The 26,317-nt window shown below is 38.4% G+C and overlaps 1 protein-coding gene and 2 non-coding genes across 3 annotated transcripts in view; all 3 read left to right on the top strand.

Annotated features, from left to right (window-relative positions):
* pdlim4 (PDZ and LIM domain 4) overlaps positions 1–22,820 on the top strand; it is a 46,445-nt gene extending 23,625 nt beyond the window's left edge. The window contains exons 4-7 of the mRNA XM_055051533.1: positions 8,539–8,804; positions 10,879–11,033; positions 16,942–17,080; positions 20,137–22,820. Coding sequence (XP_054907508.1) covers positions 8,539–8,804; positions 10,879–11,033; positions 16,942–17,080; positions 20,137–20,341 — 765 coding nt within the window. The 3' untranslated portion in view covers positions 20,342–22,820. The remainder of the gene's footprint in view (positions 1–8,538; positions 8,805–10,878; positions 11,034–16,941; positions 17,081–20,136) is intronic.
* Positions 22,821–23,448: 628 nt separating this feature from the next.
* trnai-aau (transfer RNA isoleucine (anticodon AAU)) lies at positions 23,449–23,522 on the top strand. Its single transcript has one exon. It is a non-coding gene; the product is annotated as a tRNA-Ile (tRNA).
* Positions 23,523–23,691: 169 nt separating this feature from the next.
* On the top strand, positions 23,692–23,765 carry trnai-aau (transfer RNA isoleucine (anticodon AAU)). Its single transcript has one exon. It is a non-coding gene; the product is annotated as a tRNA-Ile (tRNA).
* The last annotated feature ends 2,552 nt before the right edge of the window (positions 23,766–26,317 follow it).

Raw genomic sequence — 26,317 nt, 5'->3', positions numbered from 1 at the left:
TGACAAAGGATTCATTAATTCTTTCACATCATTTTGCAGGTGTTATCAGAGCTTAGGGTTATTAATGCAGGATAAATAAATACTATAAACAAGACAGTTCATTTTACTCATTAAATTTTTGCAAAAGTCTTTGTGCATTTTTTCCCCTGGAGCCTTGAGCACTGTTATTAGGTTATGTAACTGCAGTGAGACTCCAGCTGACCCAAGATACTATTTGTATGGAAAATATGAAGCTATGAGCAGCAAATATGACACAGCATATAATCCTTTAAGATATTATAATTTTAATCTGCCTTGATGTCTCAATGAAATTGCATTTTATTATTTTATTTTTTTGAAGATAATGAAAATTGTCCAAATCTTTTTCTATAAAACCAACGGCCCTTCAGCTTTCCTGACTCAAAGTCAGTCCAAGCTGAGGTCCTGCTTTAACATGCAACAGCTAAAGCAAATCCCAGACCAAAGTGAGGCAGACCATCAGCATCAGTTTATACAAACACTGACGAGCATGACTGGTGGAAACATGAGAGGAGAAAATCCTCCCTGTTTCCTTTTCTCTATCTCTGTATCATCTCATCCAGTCCTTCCTTCCTCCTTCAGAAAACTCTAAAAATGCTCTCTGGCGTCTTCTCCAATAAAGTGAACATGAGCAGCTTGAAACCAGCAACTCAGGGCCACTTCAGTGTCACATGCAGGTGGAATCTTCTCAGCGTGAACAGAGGAAACATCCGCTCCCCGAGGCCACTTAAAAGACCACAGCTCTCTCTTTCTTTGTTTCCGGCTGTTTTTTGAAACAGCATCACAATGCTGATTGTTCCTGAGTCTCAGTGGAATAGATATACACATCGTATCCTTTCTCAGGCTGACTCGGACGTTATTTGATATTTTTGGCTCTGATGTTTTATATGCAGTGATGAACTGCTATGGAAGCAGCCAACAGAGACTGGCTGGGCATGACAATTCAGTTAAAAATGTTGTTTTCAGTAACTTAAAGAAAGGTCTGCTATTCAAAACTTGTAATTACAATTTGCTTGTAAAAAATCTGGCTTTATGCTGAGGGTAAACAGTATTTTGTTAGCTGATAGCATTTGAAGGTGGTGCGTTTATTCTTGCAGTCCCAGATTAACAGATGGAATATTTCTTAAACAGTTGGAAATTCCAGTCTGACTTATGGAAATTTACTACTGAGCAGGAAGTGACACATGGAAGGTGTGAGATGTTTCCTTTCACCTTGAGACCCCTGGAGATTCTCGTAAAAGTTTTAGAGGAAATGCTGTAGTTTTTGGCTACCAACCAAGCAACCATATGACTGTTTATATAAAAAAGTAGAACCATATGATGCAGGGTTTTTTCTTAGGAACTGTGCTCATATTTTGGAAAGAGTGACCACAGGCTACCGGATGGCAAATGTAACTTCTTAAAATAGAAATGATTGTGATGAAGCAGAGTAGTAGGTGTCATAGCTTGGCCATCATAAATTGCTTTTGTTTTGAGTGTATTATTCTTTTTGTTTGGTCATCAATGTTGTTTTATTGCAGTAAGTTGGCCAATCGTTTGCCTTTACTTCTTCGCATCAACATGAATCCAAATTACATGTTTGCCATTCACTGGGCATTATGAGAAGCACTTACATAACATCACTGGAAAGTAGACAGCACAAGTTAATACAAAATGTATTTAGTGGGAGCCTTAGCCCAATGAGGGGAAAACAGTTCCTCCAATTCCTCCTGATCAAACCCACAAACATCCTCGCCTGGCTCTCCATGGTGCAGACCAGCAGAGAATCCACTCTAAGCTCCCAGCAGATGATGACACTCTGGATTTTTGTCATCATGATTCCTAATCTCAAGTCTTAAAGGCTCCTAAGGAGAAAACGTTTTGCACCACAGTTCCTCCCCCAACAGTTGCTCAGCATTGCTAATCATCAGACTGAAGCAAATTTCCAACTTATTGACCAGCTAAAATAAATTTCTAATACAGCAGCCATTCTCAGTGCAAGGTCAGGTCAAAACCTGAATCCATTAAGAGTGAGTCTGTTTAATGGATTAAAAAATACCTTTACAAAATATGCATCAGATCTTCTTATAAATGGCTTTAACTGCATGGTTATCAGCTTTTTTCTTGAAACATTTTCATACACCAGTATGGTTACTACTCTATCAGTTACTCATATCTTAAAGCATATTCACTGAAGTTATAAAGTGGCAGCTTCAAGTAAGTGGGAAATTGCTGCTGTCAATGTTTAAGTCAAACAGCAGTTCTTCTGGCTCACAGTTCCTCGGTGTCATTCATGGCAGCTAACCTATCATTATACTGTTAGCTATTGTGGTCAGGAACTATGGTCCTGTGGAAAGAATGGGGCCTCACAATGATGAAGCCGAGGGATCTGGATCACACGTCACTGGAAGCTTCCAGTCTCAGCTCAGGCGTTGGCAACAGAAAGAAAATTCTCCAAGCTAACATTAACAGGAGCTGACAGATGAACTCCTTGCATGACTTGCAGGCCATAATTCCCCCGCTGCCTGGAACTGAATTATGCTTTTAAAACAAAAGTGTGCACATAAAACACATTTGTTTTGTCAAAGGAACAATGCTGTTGTTTTGAAGTACTTGCTGTGAAAGCTCCTGCTCCTTTCAAGATGGGATGTCCAATTATTTAATGGTTTATTGGCCTTAGCAAGCCTGACTGTTTGGTGTACCAAATGCTTCAGTAATTCACTAAATATTCTTCTTTGACATCCCACATGCATCTTGCTTTTATATGAGTGTTTGTGTTCAGTAACTAACCACTAATCTCCTGAAACGTCCACGTCGGTTTCAGGTGCGTAGCTCTCGGCATGTTGTGAAGTAGATGGAGTCATTAAAACCTTTTTTCTTCATGAGGCTCCACCTGTCTGGAATCATTTAGATGCATTTGATTTACACATCTTTCATTTTCATGTGTGCGCAGATTAAAAGGATTCCATTTTGGACTCATTTTGACCTTCTTTCCAATAGCAAACCCACCTGAGAGTATTTAACTCTGATTTAACTGTGAGACAGCTTTGATTTAAAACTTCTTTAGTGAAAAATGGGAACATTGCACGTGGATTAAGAGTGGATTACTGGCCTTTCAGTGACCACAAAACTACTTGGTCCAGGCAATGACACTGGAACAAGCTTTAAAACTATTACACTACCTTTTCTCATAAACAAAAAAATATTTATTGAGGTTCCACCACACACATCTGTGTGGCTGTGCTTGACTTGTGCCAGACATTTGCTGTGCACTGTTGGCAGATGTCTCTGCTTTGGTCTCTTCTGTCCTCAATGAATGACTTTACCGTCAATGTGCAGAGAATCGGAAAAGGGAAATTAAGAATGAGTCTCTTTTAAGGCACCATCAGTAAAGTAATGTCTACAAACAAACCCGCTTTTATGTCCAAAGAAAATTGCAGTCTTGAAGTTGGAATTGTCTTCAGATGCAGCCAACAAACCTCGACTATATTGCCATACAAGCTAAAAAACTTTTTAAAGCAAGGATCCAAATGAAATAAAACACATCTTCAGTCTTTCTTAATTGTAATGCTAAGGCCTGTAGATTATAAGATGGAGCTTTGCCACTTTCTTTCCTGTCCTCTCATTGAAAAATTGACACGTGAAAAATATTTCTTTCTGTACTTTGACCCTCCTTCTATTAATTTGCAGCATCAATTGTTTTTCTACAGTCATCGTATTTTCTTGGAATGTGTTTATGCTTCAGAACAACAAACTTCCAGAAATCCTGTTAGTTAATCTAGTTTCCTGATCAGCAACACCAGGCTGCTACTTTCTCTTTTACCTGTATATTCAGTAAAACTGTTACTAAATCATAAATACATAAGTATGGTTAGGTTATTTACAAAATTTATTAGAATTAACTTTTTCTTTATAAAGTTTGTAAAACATTTTAGATTTTCAGACCAACTTTTCTGCAGCACTCGTTACTCATCGTTGTCTTCAGGCCTTTGCTGTCGCTCTTTCAAACGGGGGTCAGGCCCAGGGAACCGTGAAGCCTCGGTTTGTGTTTGGTTAGTAGTGCAGACTGCTATCTGAAAAGCTTAACTTTGAATGAATTAAACTATGCAGGAGGCAGCAAAGACAGGAAGTGGGTGCATGTTTCAGCATTGTCATGAACTTGTATGTGTGTCTGGTGAAGCAGTTGGGCTTAAGTCTTTGTCTCCCGTTATAAACAAACATGTGCTTTCATTTAAGCTCCTCCACCTTTCAACCCCCAACGTCTGTCCTCTGGTCCCAAATCACCGCTTCTCCTGCAGCCGCCCTGCCACAGTCTGACCCGCTTGTACCTGCACATTGAGACACTCACATGAATCAGATGGACTTTCTGTCAGTGTATTGAGTGAACAAGTTTGTGGCTTAAAATTACCTCAGTAACACGTTTTGAAGTGTGTTTGTACATTCAAAAGGAGACACGCTTTTCTCTGTTTGCCCTCACTCTTCATGGTCCTTTCTGTGTGTATACACTCCCTTTGACGGCAAGTCTTCCTGAAACATTAGCCATGCTTGGTTACAAGTGAAAAGCACGCTGGTGGAATCACGTGGATTCCTCGATTTATGGGAATTGGACAATGCTGAACCTCATAAATAGAGTAGTTCAGTCTGTTTTTGTTTGATAAAGCAGATTGCACCAAATTTTACTGAATTGTAAGAGTAATAAAGGGTTATTTTATTTTCATATAAAAGCCCACATCAACATCTCTAAACTTTCAAAATGAAAATATGCATCTTACTGAGGAAGATTTGGCACAGGTAACTTAAAGACGGCAAACTGCTGCACCGTTCCTGCAGCTCAAAGGCACAAACAGGTTCTGAATGTAACTATACTGGCATTTTTATAAGGCATGCACCAGATGTGCTGCCTTATAAATCTACCATCCATCTAAAGAAAATATCTGTGAAACGGGCGTGGACAGGGAGAGTGGAAAGAGCGCTGCAAGAATGAAAAGACAGAAGGAAAGGATGAAAGGTTTGGCTTGGCTGGTTCAGTCAAAACACACGAAGTCGCCCCGTTTCAGTCAGGTGTGTTCAAAATATCCCAGCTTTTTCTGTATTTCTGCAGGAAAAGCTGGAAAATCAAAGCACATCCTTTGCCTTTATTATTTTTATTCAAAGGATAATAGCATCTAATCTTTAGCAAATTTACAATCATAGGCTAATCAAGCAAACTTTGCGCAGCTCTTCTTGGTCACTTTGCTCTCGGTCTGAAAAACAAAAATTGATTCTTCAACTTTTATCTTTCTTTTGAACATATCATTATATGTTAACAAAGGTTAACAAAGGATTACCTGTCGTTCTCCACTGATGTTTGCATAGATCAGTATCATAAATAAAATGTCTATTAAGTTTCAACTGGAACGTGTAACAAAATCCACTCCCATGGATTTTCCTTCCCTCTTTTCTAAGAGCACAGGCATGACTAAGCTCGCCCGATTGTATCAGTTATTCTTCTGATTGTTATCTGGAGATTTAACCTTGTCTAAGAATGAGAAACGAATAATGAAGACTAAAAGACATGTAGGGACAGCTATTTGTTTTTGAAGAAATTCTGTCTCAGTTTCGGATATACTCTCAGGAAATTGAAAGATTAAAGAGGATAAAGAAAAAGTGCACATGAGGATAGCAGTCAGAAACAGAAATCTTAAAAGTTGAATATTGTCAAAATGTTTTGTTAGAGGAGAAAAGGAGATAACTGGAGGGGAAGGGTTTGGCACAAACTAGTAATAGTAACATCAAATTTCCTGCCAATTCTACATTTTTGGTGGATCTTTTCATTTTAAAACAAAAGTTGATTTCAGAATTTAATTTATTCAAAGAATCTTCACACTCCTAAATTGTTAGGCCAAACCAAAGAACTAATAAAAACATTGAGGCCTTAATGTGGTCGTCATGCAGTCAGCAGCGTAAGAACAAGAATCTAAAGATAACAAGCAGGATCCAGTCTGACCTGTTTGCTTCTATTTTGGTCGTCATTTCTTTATTGTTTCTTTTCTTCTAAACTGCCTCTCAAAAGTAATTCACAGGTAGCTTTTGTGTTAAGAACTTAGTTAGATTAAAACCACAAAATTAAATGTATTTTAGTAGAATTATATGTAATACCACAAAGAAAATAAAAGCCTGTGCTTAACAAATGAAGGACTGTTTTGAAACAATTTAACATAAAAAAATGTGAATTCTCAGTCCTTCATTTTGATACAAAAAATACTATTCAGTGTAGGCTTTAGGTTCTGTTTGATCATTACTAATGGTCCATTAGTGAACAAACGGCAAAATGAAGACCTAGAAACACAGACAGTTTAAACATCATTTTTCAACCTACTGTCTTAAAACAGAAACTGAGTGGCTCACCTAATCTGATTGCTGCAGAGATCCACAGCTCAGGCGGCATGCACAATGCAACAATCCAGGTGATGATGGGATAAGTATTAGTTTTAAACTCCACTCTGGATTTTGTGGAAAAATGGCAAGAAGAAAATGATTGTTGAGATAAGCCATAATGGCTGGTTGCAGCTTGTAACAACCAAGCAGGAGAAAAAGAAAGTGCTTTGGTGAAATGAGACCAAAATAAACCGTTTCACTCTACACCCAAACGCTAAGTCTGAGGTAAACATAATCCTGCATCATTCTGCACACATCAGTCACTCGGGGTAACATGGTGGTGCCAGCATCACACTGCAGGAACACGGAAGCTGATCAGAGTTGATACGAAATTATCATCCTGGAATAACCTGTTGGTTTCTGCAAAACACTTAATACAGACAGAGGTATGTTTTTCCACAGGACAATGACCGCTTAGATCTACACTGGGATTCCAGTGTGGAATGGCCCAGTCAAAGTTCACACCTAAATCCATGTTGGAATCTTTGGAAGGATTTGAAGTGCACCCTTCAGAGGTTCTCCATCCATCCTGACTCAGCTTGAGCTTTATTGCAAAGCAGAACAGGCAAAAATGTCTCCAGATGTATGAAACTGTTGGAGGCAAACCCTAAAGGACTTACAGATGGAGCCCAACTGGTTTCACCTAAATGCAAATTCACAACACAAATTTCAAATACTATAAAAGGAAAAAAAAACACTATCTTGTGTTGGTCTGTCACATAAAATAATACAATTCTTGATGTTTATGATGAAAAATGGAGAAAACTATATTGTAGTTGCTGTATCTCTGAATACAAACTCTTTTCACTAATATTTTAATCAAAGCCTTTTTGTTCAAACTTGCCTGTGTGGTTGAATTTTTAAGGAGCGTTTGTGGTTTTCATATTCTTTAATAGCGTGGGACTTATGGAGGACCGAAACTGACATAATACAAAAATAAAACCAATATTTTATTGCTTAATATTATATTTTTATTATGTCAATTTTGGTCCTCCATAGCTTGAGCTTTATTGCAAGCTATAGGTAATAAAAGATAAAAGCATAAATACATATTTATGCTTTTATTGTTTTTATTTTCCCTCTGGAGTTTTGGTCATCCATAGGGACTGGACAATGGTGGGAAATTTCAAAGCTAAGGCTTGCTGCTGTAGAGGGAAATCCTACTACACTTTGAAAAGCTTTGATTGCACAATTACCATAGACCTGTGTGTGTGTGTGTGTGTGTGTGTGTGTGTGTGTGTGTGTGTGTGTGTGTGTGTGTGTGTGTGTGTGTGTGTGTGTGTGTGTGTGTGTGTGTGTGTGTGTGTGTGTGTGTGTGTGGTCCAGGGGAAAGCTGAGAACAGGAGGACATCCAGCAGATCCATCTGTTGAAATAACAGGCTCTGACTGCAGAGGCGCTGAACCTGCAACACCTGCGGCTGAGGCTCTTTAAACCAGCCCAGAACACACACATGCTCTCACACACACCCATTCCACTGGCTCAGAATGACAGAAATCTGTTTTTCAAGCTGATGCATGGTCAAACTTGTAAACAAGTTTCTCCATCTCAGCTAAAATGTTTAAAAACTCTGAAGCTGTGATAATGTGCAGCCTTGTTCAGTCAGTAAAGCTGCTGGCTATCTCAGAAATTCAAAGGCCTGAAGCGGTATCAGAAGTGGTGACATAAGCGCGAGTGTTGCAGTAAAACCTTATCTGGAAAATTCTGTCTGTGAGACATCCGAGCCCGGCTGCAAAGTGAGCATTATCTCTTAAGTGCGCTGATAGCTGCAGTAAACACCGAGCAGCTCGATGATGTCATCATTGCGTTTGTACAAATGCATGAGGAGGGTGTTGACCTCTGCACAAACTGCAAGGATACAGCAGAGTTATGTAGGTGTCGTGGCAAGGCAAGCTAAATGCAAATATAACAGAAAATAGACAAGAAATCATAAAAACTATTTGACTCCTATTGGAAAACAGTTATTAAAAAAGTTGAATCTTTTAACTTTTTTGTCTAAACATTTTCAACTTTCTTTTCCATAAAATTCTGCAAGCATCATCTCCACTATTATGTTTGGTTTTAATCCAGTTTACATTTAAATATTATAGTCATCCCTTTCTTCCTCTTCTTTTTCTCCTTTGCAGAATTTCCGTCCCATCACCAGCAGTTCTGGGAACTACGGCCGTAAACCTTCGTACACCTCTGACCCGCCGTCGCCTCTCCCTCCTCAGCCCACTCACCTGAATAATGGACACACCAGACCCAACAACGGCCACATCTATGGATATGGGAACGGAAGTGGGCATGCTCAGTACAACAACCCAGCCGGGCTTTATGCTCACAATGGCAGCAACGGGGACAGATCCCTGCCAGGCAAGATGGGAGGTCTCAGCCTGAGTGCCACACACAGGTGAGACAATAAACGAGATTTTCAAACGACATAAGTACCGACAATGAACCATAATTTGCAGGATCAATAGCTCTAGTGGATTAACTGTGTGAGGTTGTTTTTGTGATCTAATTTGCACCTTATTTTTGCTGTTTTAATTAGTCTTCTTCTGCCTTTCGGAGCTTTTCTGAAGAGCTACCTTCTAAATAAGCCCTCATTTTAATGTGTTTGTTCCATATAAAACCCAGATTAAAGAAAGAACAAAGAGATCCAGGTTGTTTTCCTGCTGTAACCTGTATGAGTGGAGAACAGTGAACCATGTCCGTGCAAGCTGTTAAGGCTTGTTGGCTTTCAGAATATCTCTCCGTGAGATTTCCCAGATCAGCCTCATTGCACACCACGGCTGTGAGAAAACCACACAAGGAAATAGGAGCCCGTCTCCAGCGACTGGTTCTGAAATCCATCAAGTTAAAACTCCTCAAAGTAGGATTTCATTTACAGCCGGAGCTGCAGTATGTCATACATGGCAGATGTCGGTATGTGTGGATCCTAACAGAGACACATTTGGACATCCTTCGACACACCTGCAAACATTTTTTGTTGCGTGTTCCCAGCGGGTTGCAAACCTGTGTCTCCTGTTCCCTCATCCTCTGACAAACTCCCAGAGTTCCCTGCGACTGGACTGTTAATCCCATCCAGGTCTCCACCCCAAACCGAACGGAAAACCCAATATTTAAAACTATTTTCCATTGACTTCTGTCACGCTGCTTCTCCAACTTCGCTTATTCCTGTCATTTTTCTCCACCACTCAACTTCACTTCAAACAGAGCTGAGCTTTTTTCTGTCATGTGACTTACTGGTGGTGGAAAAGGAGTCTGGAGACAAACGTCCCATTAAGTGTGTCCAGTCTCCACACATCTGTCAGCAGCTCAGCTCGTCATCTTCCTAAAGCTTGAAGCAAGCATAGGCGTGGCATGGAGCGGCTGATAATCCCAGGCTAATCCCAGCATAAGGAATCACATCTAGAGTAAAGGAACCTCTGGTTCTGGTGCATCCATTCTGATTTTACAAAAACGTTTTTCCACTCTTGCATTGGTGATTCCCAACATCCCCCCACCCTTTTATATTCTTAGTTTTTTCTCAGGTCATTGTTGTATATTGAACCTAAATCCAGTGTTAAAGATATTTTTTCATACCTGATTATGTAGAACATAAATGTGGCTGGTGACCACATGTCAGTTTGTTCTGCTGTTGACATTTCCAACCCTGAGACTGTGACCCAAACAAGGGTCAAAACTTCAATTAATAGAAAAGGTTATAATATACAATCTTATGAAAAAGAGATCAATCAATTTAGTTATTGATGATTGTTTGTCAATCACCTTATTTTACCAAAACATTTTTCTTTGTAGAAAAAGCCCAATAAGTTAAGTTTCCAGGAAATTATTTAAATGTCAAAAAATATTATTCCTGACTGATGCAATTACAGAATTATATATTTAAATATTGCCTCCAAATGCAATTTGAATGTAAGAGACAGTAAACATTAAACTCTGCTGCTGTTTCTCTGTGACGGAAGTAGTAAGCATGTGCATCTACTTTTTATCTGATTGTAACAAAATTCAAAATACATTTTACCATACAGCATTCTGTTTCTTGATGCATTTACAGTCTCCGTGCAGTTTTGGTGCATTTAAGTCGATAAAGATGAACGTTTTTCAGCATTTGACCACCTGGCTGATTGATTGGTGCATCACTAACCAATAACATCTGCACATGTTTGATGTAACTGCAGGTTGTGCAGTGAGTCACAGTGTGTGACTCAAGTTGACCAAGGATAGTGCAGTCATTTAATGTGGGATCTACTCTTTAAGTAAATTGTTTCTTTATTAGCTGTGTTTTGTTCATATAAAAATAATGCTGCATAATCAGAGTTTGTGTGTGTGGGTAAATCGGAATCTGTAGAGATTTATTCTTTTCACCCTCATCCGTTGCTAAACACATGCTGTTCTTCACCCTTCTTCACTGCTAATCGTCATCTGTTGGCTGCCTTGCAAAACCTTTTACTGAGTCATGCTTCTTATGTGGTTTTCAGTCCAGAGCCTCCTCAGTCCCCAGTGAGCCGTAATGGTTTCGACCCCCAGTCAGATGTCTACAAGATGCTTCAGGACTATGAAGAGCCAGTCTCTGCACCCAAACAGTCTGGATCCTTCAAATACCTCCAGGAGATCCTGGACGCTGAGGACGGAGGTACCGGCTCATGTGTTTGTGTCTGATATTAAAGCAACAAATGGAATCGGTCCAAACCTTTGCAGAAATATCAGCATAATCCAAATATTTAGAAAGTCTTCTGATTGTTGAATAGTGGAATTGTAGGTTGAGGAATACAGTTATGCTCCATTAAAGTGTTTTTCTCTCTGCAAAAGTGTGAGGAAGTGGTTCAGAATAGAATAGAATAGCATTTATTGTCATTGAACAGGATTCAACGAAATTTCTATTGCAACTCCCGTGCAAAAAGTCAAATATATACAATATTAAATAAATAAACACACAATAATAATAATAATAATAATATATACAACTAAAATTAACTAAAGGCACTCAACCACACCAAAGAAGAAGCAGCAGGTCCAATTATGGTAAAGTGCAGATGATGTGACAGTGCAAGTGCAGAACCATATGGCTGTGTGGGGGTGGGGGTGTATGTGAGGTTATGATATGTGTGGGAGGGGGCGGCAGGGAGTAATGGCTCTGACGGCTGTGGGGAAGAAACAGTTTCTCAGTCTGTTTGTTGTAGTCCGTATATTCCTGTACCGCTTGCCTGATGGCAGCGGCACAAACAGTCTGTGGCCCGGGTGGCTGGAATCCATGGCTATGGATCCAGCTCTCTTCTTGACGCGGCCCATGTAAATAGAGTCCAGGTCTGGGAGGGGGCATCCCACAATGCCTTGTGCTGTTCTCACCACCCGTGTCAGTTGTTTCCTCTCCAGTGCTGTGCAGCTACCATACCACACAGTCACGTTGAGGCAGAGGACGCTCTCGATCGTCGCCCTGTAAAAGTTCACGAGCAGCCGTGAAGAAAGTCCAGCCGTCTCAGTTTCCTGAGGAAGAAGAGCCTTTGTTGTGCTTTCTTCACCAGGTGGGAGGTGTTGTATTCCAGGAGAGGTCAGACGTGATGTGGAGGCCCAGGAACTTGATGTTGTCCACACGCTCCACCTCTTCTCCATCTATGAGAAGGGGAGTGTGACCCGTCCTCCTGGACCTTCTGTAGTCCACAATGACCTCCTTGGAATGACAAAGAGAATTTTAGAAAGTTGTAGATTTTAATTTGTGGCTTTGTTGAACTTAAAAAAAATACATGTAACATTACCACCAGCTGCCACAATACAGTTAAGTTTACTTCAAAGCAGGCATGGAATAAGCATTCAGTTCTGCTCACAGACATCAGTGCATTTCTTCTAAACAGTCACAGAAACACAAGGCGTTTGGGAATAAATAGTTCCTACTTTGCAGATGTGGCTCGTGATTCTCGGTCAGGCAACCTCTGACTGTTTGAAGCTCCTCTATCTAGTGGCATAGTTTTCCTTTTATAGAAAAACACTGACAACCAAGTTAAAAGACAGATAGGAAGGGGGAGAGACATGAGGATAACCCAAAGAAAAGCAAAGAAAAAGGAAAGAGAAAGTCTAAGAGCTTTAAAATAGATCTTGAATAGAAGAAAATCCGGGAGAGGGAAGTTTTGGTAAAGCAATTTAGAGCAAAAACAACTTCAGTAGACAATAAAAGTGAGAAATACGGCTTTCCTGTCCGACTGCTTGGCATTCCTTGATGTGAGGAGGAGTCATGTGACGCTGACAGCAGCAGAAGCAAGTTAATCCCTGGAACTAAAACCTTCTCTTCATGCTCCATGTTTATCTCTGAAGCTGCACAAAAGCTTAGGGAGTGGGAGAGGTAATTATAAGTTAGTGAGTATTTATACACCAATAACAAAAGATATTCATCATTAATGATTCTCTTAGAATCTAACGTAAAAAGACTCTTCATAATAGTGATTGCACTGAGTGGAGTTTACAACTTTTAACTGCATCAGTAAACTTGTCAACCACTTTTTATATTTTCTAGTATAAAATATTATAAAACCTTTTGATTTTGTTCTCAAGATGAGAATCTAAATCATACCCTGAACTCAAGACTATTTTTGGTTTTGAGTAGGATTTTTGCTTTTGCTGTAAGTTAAATAGTTTCAACCCAAAATTGCATTTATTGAAGTTGCAGCTTGCAACACAAAAGTCTTTTGCTAATTAAAAATACAAACAGAAGAAAAGTATTTGTAAATGTAAGTAAAGTGAACATTCAAAACGATGTAAAAGAGCAGAAAACGTTTATGGTACAGATTTCATTCTCAAGATGAACATCAGCACGTTGCTTGTCTTTCCCATTTTGGGGAGTGGAGAAGTGAACGGTTCTCCTTCTCACATTGTTAATATTTAGCAGGGAAACAGGACATCATGGATTATAGTTACTGGTTCCTCCACATTCTGGTCAACGGCCACTTTTTGTTGAACCAGGTGATATAATGAATGTTTACTGATAATGAAAGATAATGACGTATTCTTCAAGACATGAGGTGATTGTGACAGAGAAGTGGTTACTGAACAGGAAGGACTATTTAACTGAAGAGAACAAACTGCAAGGAGAAACATGGAAAACAAGGATCAGTGGATCAGTGGAACTATAGCTGAATTCAAGAAAGAAATACTTTAGAAAATGAGACAAAACTAAACCAAAACGCTCATGACTTAAAAATGAAAGTAAAAATTACAAACATGCTTCACTTACATTTATTTGAGATACTTTTGAAGAGTACATTTTTAAAAAATATTTTCTATTCTAATTCAAAAACATTTTTTTGTTCAGTCTTTTTCTCACAGTCTTTTTTTTTTTCTTCTGCATTAGATACTGTCACAACATTTCAGGCTGTAGCTTTGAAGTGAGAGTTGACAGAATAATTCAAAGCACCAGAAACAAAGTAAAGTGCTCCCACAGTGAGGCCCGGGGCAAAGCCAAACCGCACAGCTTCTCTAATTTATCACCTTCATAACACTTAGTGGAGCACAAAAAGCAAGAGCTGAAGAAGGAGACAAACGCTAACGACAGATGAAAGCGTCTGGAGGCAGAGAGAATCGAACACCACTGATGAACTTTACAGATTAAAAGCCGCCTCTCTTGTCTGCTGTCGGTTGTCTTTCTGTTGGGGGAATGAAGGGATGATTGACACTTAAAGCTCTTGTTGAAAAAGAAAGATGCTTCAAGTTTATACAGAGACCCTTTTAAAAGCCCTATGTCTCTTTGTGACTTCTGTGCCTTTAAATCTGAAATCTAACCACAGATGTTTCATGTCTGTTGTTTTTTTTTTTGTTTTTTTTTAAAAAGGTTCCTCATCAAGAAACAAACTGTTGACATGTGACTCCAGTTGAACAGTGCCTTACTTTATTATTGAGCTCTTAAATCTCTTCAGCTGGTTGCCGTCTGAAGCGTTCGCTCCTGCAGAGGTCATGTTGCAGAGGTCATGTTGTGTTTAAGGGGCTTTTAGAGGTAAAACAAACAGTGACAGTTGACCAGAAATCCTACAGGCTCTGGCCTGGTTTACTGGAAATAATAGTCGAGTTGCTGTTATAATTCATATTCTGTGTCGTTAAAGACAACATGGAATTTTTGAACAGATATATTCATAAATGCATCTGTTGTCTTACTGTGGTTGAAAGGTGACTGGGATTGTTTACGTGAGTTAAATAAGCTTTCATTCCAACGTCTTTATTTGGGCTACATTTGGATATAAAAAGTCTGATATTTTGCAAAATATTTGGTTGACTTAACCAAAGTATTGGACGTACTGTGCAACATAAGTGTTAGAGAAAGTGAGGTTTGTGTTGCAAGCAGAGTAAATCAGATGGTGTCGTTCTGTGAATCAGGCTACTGTATGCGGTTCCACCATCTGAACAGAAAACTTGAGCAAGACTAAACAAGCCCTCACTAATTGCACTTGCGTGTGTGTGCGTGTGCGTGTGTGTGTGTGTGCGTGTGTGTGTGTGTGTGCGTGTGTGTGTGTGTGTGTTGTGGGAGAAACCTTTATTAGTTAGCCTAATTAGCAGAAAGTCACTCCAGAGATGTGCAGCACATTAATGTTTTTTTCCATTAAAGCCACATTTAAGAGTGAACGTCGGTGAACACAGCATCGTTCAGTCACGTCTGCAGTTGCTGAGGAATAAAAGGTGCATAACGCCCAGTTCCAGATGAAAGCTGATTAAACTGTGTTCATCATACCAGCCCGGCTGGCTTGAATATCCTCTCCTCTCCTGACACATCATCAGTGATGTTGATCAGTCATACTATGAACTCTTCTGATCTGCTTTACTGCACTTTAAACAACCAAAGTAGCTCAGACATCCAGGGTAAAGCACGACACATTCATACCCACTAAGCAGGCGTAACTAAACACCTGATGATCTAAGCTGACAGCTCTTCATAAAACTCACCATCTGTGGGAACTCATCTGCACTCACCATGATTATCACCCCTATCGCTTATGCATCATTACTTTAACAGATTGTAACAAGATTTGGATTTGAAGTCAATAAAAATGTGAAGAAGCTGACTCCGACTGTTCCTTCCGTTAATTGTAATCACAGCTCATGTGATTGTTGCATAACGGTATGATGATTAAATTGTGGATTTTGCGGCGTTGGATGTTTTCCCTTTATCAGTCGGCTTTGACTGGTGAATTCTGAGCAGGAAATGCTGCTGCAGAAACATGAACAGAGAACACAGTCTGGGAGAAGACAAAACGTAGTCAGAGGAAGAAAAGGGAAATTCAAGACAGTGATGCAAGTTGATGACGAAAGCAGAGAACAAGGAATGTTTATTTATTTCAACACTTTTCTTTTATTGTGCTGCGAAAAGGAGTGCAGTGCTCTGCCTACGCTTGCAGTGGCGACGCATCATTCTGGTCTCATGTTTCAACTTGCCAAGGATCAAAACCAGTCTGCATTCACTGGCTTTACATTTTTAGAAAAGGAAATGTAAGGCTTTATAGTTTAACGATCCAGGTTAAGCTGACGTCATTCATTTTCAAGTAGTTTGAATAAAAAAGTTTAACCTATTCCTAAACCTTAACTCTTTATTTTTGTGCGTGAAAGATCCACTTTCACCACTCTTCCACTAAACCAAACAACTCATAAATATTACTCTTTCTAAAAGCTCTCTTATAAATGTTTTTCAAATGTTTCCAGCATCGGCTCTTATTAGGAGGATTTCTCTGTCTGTTAGTCATTTTGCAACAATATAAGCTCCATAAAGAACAAAAACATGTCACCAAAAAACAAATTAACTCATCAGTGATTTGTAATTTTTGACAATTCCAGTTTGTGATGTTCATTATGGGATATTCACAACAATAAACTCCATCAGATAATAAGCTGATATTGTTCAGTTTAGTCAGTAGCATGTAAGTAGAAATTAGAAATCATTTTAGTTTCATGCATTTATCACATATCTTGCATAAATTGCAATAGTGATTTATACCAAAGTATAATTTATGAAATCTTAATCTCCTGTCATATTTTATCCGTTTCCAGGTTTCTGTTGCTGCAGATGCAGTCAAGTAAAACACAGAAAAAAATATTCTTCTTGCCAAGTCACACAATATTTGTAGCAACTTGTTATAGAGAAACCTGTATCCTTTCTTACAGTAATTAACTCATTTTCAAATATTATTGTACCTGACAGCATGAGAAATTACTCTAATCTTCCTGCATTACACAGAACTGATAGTCATAATTTTCACATCTTTTGAGAAGTTACAGGAACTTTCTGTCTAGTTGAAACACGCATGGAGAATATTTGAATGAATGTCTGAAAGCCATTCATCTTACTGATAAAATAAACAGAATCAAAATTCTATTTATCATTAAATCACATTAACCAAAGCAAATCCAACCTGTGTGTAAGATGAACATTTAGCAGAGACCTGCAGAGAAAGTGTTGATGTTGGAAAACTGTTCCGTGTTTATGCTATGAGAGTCTTGCTTGTGAGATGTCTGAAAGCTGAATATTTCTGGGTTAAAGTTACATTTATTGTTTATTGTTTTGTTGCCAACAGGTTTGTCACCAACAGAAAGAATGAGAAGCTTAAGATCTCCGGTCAGGTCTCCCATACCGAAGCTGGGCAGCCCGATCCCCAGCCCCATGTCTGGCCTGCAGAAGCTGCCGCAGTGCTCACGCTGCTGTAACGGCATCGTGTAAGAAGTACTTTAAGTTCAATACGCAAAGAAACTGTAATACTTTTTCCAACTCAGCTGAAAACGTGTAACGAATTGCATGGTTTAGATATAAGCTTATGACTGCTGAAATGCTCAAACTGCATCTGGAAATCATATTTTCTGCCTGTTTTGTCACGTCGCCTACGGCCGTAAAGTTTTAAGGCCCACACTGTGCTAGGTGAGTCAAGGTTTTACTCTGGCTGGAATCAGAGAGGTTAACTCACACCATTCGACCTGCGCCAACCGGCCACCATTTCTCAGAAAGCTTATTGTAATGATTAATCAAAGACACGCTCCACACCCAGCATCACATAGCTGCATGGTTAGACATAGGTACACAGATGCATACAGTCTGTTTGCCACAGTAACCACCAGCACCAGTAACCCGCATAAAAGCTGCCACAGGTAGGCAGTGATGTCATGCGCTTTACACCAGCAGGAACACATTGGGGGGCTTGCAGGCAGGAACAGCCTGTTATGACCTCTGAGCATTTTACAGCTTTTTGTATGGAGCTTTGTGACAAGAGGTTTTACAGTCAAGCATGAGTGGTTTCATTGTGGCTAAAAAAGAAGCAGGATTTTGATTTAATGTGCTGAACTAAAACATTAAGCTGCTGCCACAGTCCTTCTCATTTTGGCATTTCTGAATGCATGTTTAATGTTCATCTAAAAGTAAGGGGATTATTTTGTGAAAAATTAGGTCTTGTCATTTTTATAAAGTTCTTGTCATGTGCTGCATGTGATTTGGCCACATTCTGTATGTCGCTGTGCTTTGAAGGGTCGCTGTGACGGCACCATGTGCTTTAATCCAGATTGCCTCACCATCTTCTCTGTCTAAACATTTATGGTCTGCGAGGATGAATCTCAATAAATTACACTACCATGGCAACATATTAAACTTTCTGCTGCACTTTTTTCTGCTACTGAAGTTTTTATTGATAGACTTGGATAGAGCAATCCATGAACAGCTTTATTCATTAGCAATGGTTTATTGTCACAGTGGATGATAATAATGACGTTAAAGTCTCTCTGCATTCTTTCACATGACTGGGTGGGTCATCCCACAGTCTTTCTGTATTAACGTCATTTTATGGTCTTTGTCTTATAAAAATCCAAATTCTCTGAAAAACTGATTTGCATTAGTTATAGGCCATAACATTTTTTATAGAATAACTCTAAAAACATATAGCAGAAGCATACAGGATTTTCCCTTTTTAACTGAATTACTGAAACTTGGTGGTATTCTAATTCACTGATATGCATTGGTGCATATTAATAAATGTGCAGTAGTTAAATTAATCAGAAAATTAGTTGGACGTCTTACATGTTGCAGATCTGTCAAGCATGTGGCGTCGTGTCGGAGTGAAGGAATCTTCATGAGTGCAGATAGTGTGTCTGCAGAAGTTAGCATGAGTTAGTAACATTGATATTGAGACAGGATTTTTCAATTGATCCTTAAAATCTGAAGTCTGTTATTTTCTACTTAGATCTATGAAAGTTCTAAGTGAAATAACTTGTTTGTACAGAAGTAATAGAACTTGTTTTTAAAGTTCTGTGACTTTAAAAAGAAAACTCTGTTCTTGTGTGGTAGCCTACCACAGAACATCTCGGTCTGTAAATAGTGTCACTAGAGTTTCACTCAGAGCAGCAATAAACTATTTGGGCAGCCAGTATCGTCGTTAATAGTTTGCCACCAGAATCTGTTTTGCTGCATTCCATGTGAGCTGTGAAGTTGGATTTCCTGTTGCATGTCTTATAAACAAGTTTCATTAAAGATTAAATGCATAAAAAGCACAGAAACCCATATTAATGAGCTTCTCTGCCTAATAAGAGTCAGTCCCTTTGTTAAACACAACAATTAGCAAATTTATCTGTTTTCAACTTGCAGCCTGATGAAGTTGGTTTTCATTTCAACCTTGACTTTCAAGGCAAATAGAGCCAGTTTCCAGGCGTGACAGCTCTGATCCTTCTGCTCATGAACACACTCATAACTTGTCCTTTGATACTTGATAACATGTGGGACACATATATTCAAATCAGCAAAGGGCTATAAATGACTGTATGAGAAGATAATGTCTGATTTGCATAGATATTGTTTAAATAAACAACTCTGTCACTGGACGGTTCATCGTAACTCATTACCTTTTAAAGTGTTAATACCTCGTTGCTGCGATGATGTCATCTTTCTAAAGCAACTCAAACTTTTTGAAAACTGTTTTGTTTGCATATGAATTGCAGCACTCCACAATTATGACTGCATTTAAAAACAACAACCCTGTAATACTTTGAAATAAAAGATGTAGATGTGGCACAATGAGGTTCAAGGTGCGTAAAGTCTGAAATGAATTTATATTGTGCTTATGTAATTATCAAAGCAGCAGCACACACCCATAGACACTGAGGCTCTCCAAAGCTACACACACACCCTTGAAAGATGAACTATGATAAATCATTTTGAAACTGTTTCCACATATGACATCACATTTAAATCCTGTGCAATTCAACGGAAAAACAAACACATCTGTCTAAAAACAACCTGGTTACCTCAGAGTGCACACCTTTCAATGAATGCTTTGTCTAAGCATCTTGTGATGGATTTTAATATTCTGTCCTGTTCAGTAAAATTCTGTCAGCATTTTTCACTCTGAGTAATTAGATGAGTCTCCATTTGATTCCAAAACATAATTTTCCCTCTTATGAAGTTAGAATTATGTGTATTTCTGTGCATGTTTGGACTCAGTGATGCTGCAAATGAAATCTCTCTTTATCTTCAGCTTTCTAGCAGAGGCTTAAAGGTTGCAGGTAAAAACTGACTGTAATCCAAAGCTTACATCCACCTTAAGGAAAAGTAATATGAAAGCATGATGCTTCCCCCGCCGTGCTTGGCAGTGAGGATGGTGTTCATGATGATGTTTCATTACACCATAAAAAATACTTTGTCAAGATTTCATGCCTTTTTCCTGACTGGTACTGTTTTGCAGTTGAATTTGCATTGAAATGAAAATGCTCTTAACATTTTTTACATTTTTGCGCAGTGGCACCATTGTAAAGGCCCGGGATAAACTCTACCACCCAGACTGCTTCATGTGTGACGACTGCGGCATCAACCTGAAGCAGAGAGGCTACTTCTTTATCGAGGACAGTCTGTACTGCGAGACCCACGCCAAGGCTCGCGTCCAGCCGCCTGAGGGCTACGACGTGGTCGCCGTGTATCCAAACTCCAAGGTGGAGCTGGTCTAAGAGGAGGAGACTGGCTTCATCTGTCGTAGAAATGGGAAACCAAAATCTAGTGGCGTGAGGAGCTGAGTGTGGTAGCCAGCTGTGATCAGGCTCTGTCGTCTGACTGCTGATGTTGGATCAGTTTGCCTCCCTTGGTGTGAAATTTTCATGATCCCAGATCAGTACTCTCACTCTGACAGGTTTGATAAATGCGGTGCATATTGAGCATATTGAAATTTGTAAGTTGAGGCCTGGAACCGAAGAATCTTCAAAAACCATTCATTTGGACACTTCATCATTCATCATTCATTGAATCATGTTTTAACCTTCCAAGAAAACCAAATCACTTGCTCTCATGAACTGTGTTCACATGCTTTCAGATCACAGACAGTAGTCTAATATTTAATGTCATTTATGAAACTCACAATGCACATTTAAAAGATGAGACAAAAACTAAAACTGATTTCAAGAAATACTTCTGTTTTCTGCTTATAACAATTTTTTGCTTTGCATATCCATGGGGTCTGCAGTGATCTGTGGTTTAAGTTTTGGTTAAAGGGGTTAAAATGTCACTTAACAGTACTACAGCTAAATATTGTTCTTGTTCTGTTTCTAATTTACTGCCAGTTCATTTTTCACTTTTCAATGCTGCAAATAAGACTTTTTTCCCCCTATTAGTGAACATATCAATAACGTTGATCAGAAGCTCAGATTCAGAAGAAATCATTGAAGAAAATAAATCTGTATGCAGAGTGAACTACATTACCCTGCACTTATTTCCACATTAAAATAGACATATTTTTATACAGCTTTCCATAAACATGTCCATCAACTCTATGGTCATTTTGCAGTAGATTTGTTTGTTTGGCAGTCAGGAGAAGAACTGGATCAATAAAGTTAAATACTTTTATCCTGAATAGATCAAAAGTATGCATGCAATATCAAATATGTACATTCATCCCCCCTCATATTTGGCTAGATATCTCTTAATTTGTACTTTACCTACATGTTTTATTGCTATAATCAAACATCCTATTGGGTGTAAAACCTCAGTGAAAAATCTTGGTTCCTGACGCTGAAACCGTCTGTGAAGCTGAGACCATAGAAACGTCTCAACGTCTCAACATGATCTCTAATCAAAACCAGTTTTGATTAGAGATTCAGATTATTATCCAGTTGGAACCTAAATGGGTTTAAAGTTTCTGACAGTTCTCCTTCATTTATCGTTACACCAAATCGGCACAAGTTTTCTTGGCAGAACAGAACCGCCACCCAGCATGATTCTGCCACTACTGTGCCGATCACACTGATCTTATCTTATCAGTGTTTGTCTTTGCCAGAAAATAAAACTTTTCTGCAGAAGATTTTCTGTGTTCAGATTGTGTAGCTTCAACAAAAGAGGAATTTATTTTAAGGCTTTTTAAATGTTTGTATAGTTATTAAATCAGTTTTAAATCGCTGAAGAACAACTTAAAATGATACTTTCAGTGACATTAAAATATGACATAAAATTGTCAATAAATCTGAGCTTAAAACAAATAAACTTTTTTTCCTGAAGCTTGGAATCCGGCCGTTTGGAGCAGAGAACAGATCTTGTCTGAGGATGTTTTCTTACTTTTGCACCTGACTGGGAGAGGAATTTCAACTATTGCTCTGAAGCATTCCTGCTCACACAAACAAGACTCCCTGGGTGTTTTTAAAGCCTCCTCCGGCTAAAACCAGAACCCCCTTCTTCTCCTGGCAGTTTTAAATATGACTTTATGCATTTGAGACTAGAGGGAACACAATGGAAATGGTTTCTAATAAAATTAAAAACTAGTAAACTTCGGACTTTATGACATGTGGGAGTAATACCTGCAGCCTCGGGTTTTCTTGGTGCCAAAACATCTCATGGGGAGAGAAAAAGAGAGAAATTGGGAATATGCATGTTTCTATCCTTATTAAGAATCCCCCATGTGTCCACTTAGAGCCAAGGTCATGAAGCCAATAACATTTATTCATCCATTTCCTCTGAGGAGACGGGAAAGTGTCAGGAGGGAGAAGACTTGAGATGATATGTAACTTCCTTTCCTGGAAGAATAAAAAACAGCATCAAATTGTGACCATCAGTCTTATCTTATTGTGCATAGTGAAGTGAACTGGATGGAGGAGAGTGATATTATTCTTAATTTTAGGAAAATATCTAACAAAGCTATTTTTTATAATCTGAAAGAATGAATTTCACAGTAGTTCCTCCTTTGTTTTTAGCTTCTTTGCTTGTAATTTCTTTAAATTATGTGAAAAACTTTAACATCACCACATGTTGTCTTTGATCTTGTACATATTTTGTTTCATTGGGATTGGTTTAGAATAACTTCTCACTTATAGACCATTTTTTCCCTCTGTTGTTTAACTTATTGTACTTCCAACACATTTTTCCTGTTTTTGTTTTTGTTTTTTGTATCCTTGTCATTTACTGTTCTTTCTTGGTTTAAATAAAATGAAAACTGTAATTCCATGATATGTTTTCATTCTGGATCTATCTACAGGTTTTTCAGCCACAAAGATTTCTCCAAACAGAGTCCATTCAGTTTATCCTACTTTCACACAACAGTTGTGACTTTTCCGTGCAAAGATCACTGGGCTGCAAAATTTCTGCACAGATGTCATAAATATGATTACATAACTATAGCAGTCTAGTTTTAGAATAGTTACTTATTGTTTTTAAAGATAATTTTTAAAATGGTATGCATGGTACATTATTTCTAGTCTTCAGAGATTCTGAAAAAGTCATTTTTAATCACATTTTAGATCCTATTGACAGGTAGAGGTTTAGAAAATAATAAATAAATAAAAACTCATCACTCTTAGAAACTGGAAAACAAAATTGATGTCAAAAGCAGAATCCATGATTGTCCTGTCAGTTATAATACATATAGTTTCATTTTAAACCACCTTCACTCATGGGTTCAAACCCCATATGGGCCAATTGAAACATAAAGTTTTCAGAAAATCCACTGTTCAAACTATTAGAAGGCTTTGAATTAAACCTTTATGCATGATGATTTTAGAAAAACATTAGAATTTCACTGCTTTTGTCAAGATCCTGTAAGTTCTTCTTAAATCCATGAAAATGAAACATAATGTATGGCCGGTTAGCTCAGCTGGTTAGAGCATGGTGCTAATAATGCCAAGGTCATGGGTTCAAACTCCATACCAGCCAATTAAAACACAAAGTCTTTAGAAAATTAATACTTCATAATAGCAAGAGGCTTTAAATTAAACCAATATGCATGTTGATTTTGAAAAGAATATGTGCATTTTTCTCAAATCTTCATTGTGGTAACATCAAGTAAGTTTTCTTAAATCCATAAAAACTCCCTATTCTGTGTGGCTGGTTAGCTCAGCTGGTCAGAGGGTGGTGCTAATAACGCCAAGGTCATGGGTTCAATCCTCATATCAGCCAATTGAAATCAAAAGTCTTTCTGACATTTGACCCTTCAACATAAAAAAAGGGTGGAGAATAAAATCAACTCTTCAAAATATGGAAAGGCTGGAAAATATACCCTTATGCATGTTGATTTTTTAAAAACAGAATGAGGGTTGGGGTATGTCGAGGGCTGTATTGCACTGCAGAAATCTGCAAACTTTGAGATTCATATGAACAGCGCAATATATGTGAAAATAGCCACAAATTGACATGTCCATAAAGTTGTGCACCCAAACGGCATTATATTTATTAATATTGAGATTAGTGTCACAAATCTGTGCAGCTGGGCGTCTGAGATGAGGAGCAACAGGAGGAGCGATGTGAGCAAACAGGCAGCTGTCTAAAAACAGCAGCTGCTGACAACAGCTGTTGTCAGCAGCTGCTGAAAGAAACTCAAAAAGTAACTTTTAAAGTAACTTAGTTACTTTCCTTGAAGTTACTTCTTCTTCAAGGAGTAATCAGTAATCCAATTAAAGTTTCTTTTTCAAAGTAACTACGTCATTGCTGCTTCCAATTCATTTATTCATTCATCTATGTTCATCCAAATATTTATATTCACTAAATTATAGGACAAAACAAACATATATCATAAATGTGGACAGATTATCAGCTCCCTCGGTTTCTCTTTGCTTTTTGGTGCCAACATCCTGAAAAGTTTTGAATTAATGTGTTGCTGTGTTTGGAAGATCGTCCACTTTTTTCAGGTGTGAAAATGTTTGAGCCAGCACACACAGGCCTGGTTGAAATGCTCAAACATGCAGTGTTCCTGCTAAAGCACAGCACCTTCCAAAAGTAATAACACTTGAATAGTCGCACATTTTGTTGTGTTTTAAGCACTAAGATGGATATATTTTATTGAGATTTTATGTGACAAATCAAGAAAAAGTTCTGCACAGTTGTAAAATGTAATTTATATAATAGGTGTAAGTTTTTATTTTACTTGAAAAGCGTGCACTCAGTTCTGCTGAGTCAATATTTTTTAAAACCACCAAAGACCAGGGCATTTTTTTTTTTATCTCAGTAAAATTGATGGATAATGTCTGTGATATTTAAGTCTTGCTACACGTTCTTCCTAATGAGATTTAGGTCTGGACATTCAATGGGCCCTCTGTCAAATATAAACGCTTTGGTTTAAACCAGTTTATTGTCACTGGTTGTAGGTTTAGCATCACAGACCAGCTGGAGTGGGAATGTTGAGTCAGTTGCAGGTATTCCTCCAGGACTGCTTTGTGTCGAGCTTCAATGATTTTTGAACAAGTAATCTGCATTATCATTTATTAGAGAAGAAAAGCTGAGGTACTGACCAGAGCACAACTCTGACTCCTACATTTTCACAAACTGATTTCCAAAAGTAAATCTAAAATGTTGTGTAGGAATGTTGGCACAGAAATAGACGCCACAGATTCTCTATCTATAAACTCAGTTTGAAAATAAACACTTGAGGTTTCTGAGTGACGAGTCTTCGCTTTGCAAGATGTGACATCACTCACTCACAACTTGTGTAGTTTTGTCAGTAGGATTCAAATTCAAATTTTATCATCTTGAACGCTTTTCAACTCTGTCAAAGTGTTTTTTTCTGTACCTCATTCTTTATGTAAAGAGCATAGTTTTCATTCCAGGTTTGAAGCTCCATTTGGTCCCAATTTGCTGCCATGACTGATTTATATCGTCCAGGTCAAAAAGTTTGCACACAGTTTTCTGATCCATCTCAGATATAAATGCATTCTACAAACAAAAGGTCATAAAAGCAGAAAACCTGAATTCATTAGTTTCTTATCAGGCTGAAATTATCCAGACTTCTGTCATCACATATTTTTCTTTACAAATTTTATGTGTCAAATCAAAAGAAAAGAAAAGCTCTTACAAATAACCCTCATGAGAGAGGATTCTGGAACTGTTCTGTGTTTCCATGCAGATGCAGAATGAGTGTTTGGAGGCTAAAATTGGGCCTTTAAGCCTTGAACAGTCTGGATTGTCCTGGAATGAAAGAGAGGATGAAAAAAACCCGGCATCCTCTGTTTAACATGGTGGAGGGACTATGATGCTGCGGGCCAAAAACGTTTCAGTGAGAAATCAATGGGTCATTCTGTATGAGGCCAGAATGTGCAGCGACTCAGGAGGGATTCATCAGACGTAAAATCATGACGGCCTCTGCTTTCAGAAACACTCAGGACAATAAAAAGAAAGAGTAAAAAAGAAACTGTCAAATATTTATTTGCTCCACTTCTGTAAAATCTAAGTGGTTTCCTACTAAAATGAAAAACTGTGACAGTTTGTGGAAACAATCATAGATTTGTAAAGAAAAAGCTGAACATTTGTGAGTCGTTTACAGGTAGTTTGTAAAATAATCCTTTTGATAGATTACCAGGCCTTCACTTTGTTTCCATGGAGTCTTGCATTCATCTCTGTGGTTCCTTTCAGCTGCTCTCATGGTCCAGTTGACCCTTTGAAGGGATAACACTCAGACTGAACTCTTGTGTGATTCTCCTCTCACAACCAGCAGGCCTTAAAGCGTTTGGAGCCCAGCT

This window comes from Poeciliopsis prolifica, unplaced genomic scaffold, assembly GCF_027474105.1.
Source record: "Poeciliopsis prolifica strain line A6 unplaced genomic scaffold, Auburn_PproV2 SCAFFOLD033, whole genome shotgun sequence".
Classification (NCBI taxonomy): domain Eukaryota; kingdom Metazoa; phylum Chordata; class Actinopteri; order Cyprinodontiformes; family Poeciliidae; genus Poeciliopsis; species Poeciliopsis prolifica.
Note: the sequence above shows the minus strand (reverse complement) of the source record. Positions and strands in the feature narration are given on the sequence as shown.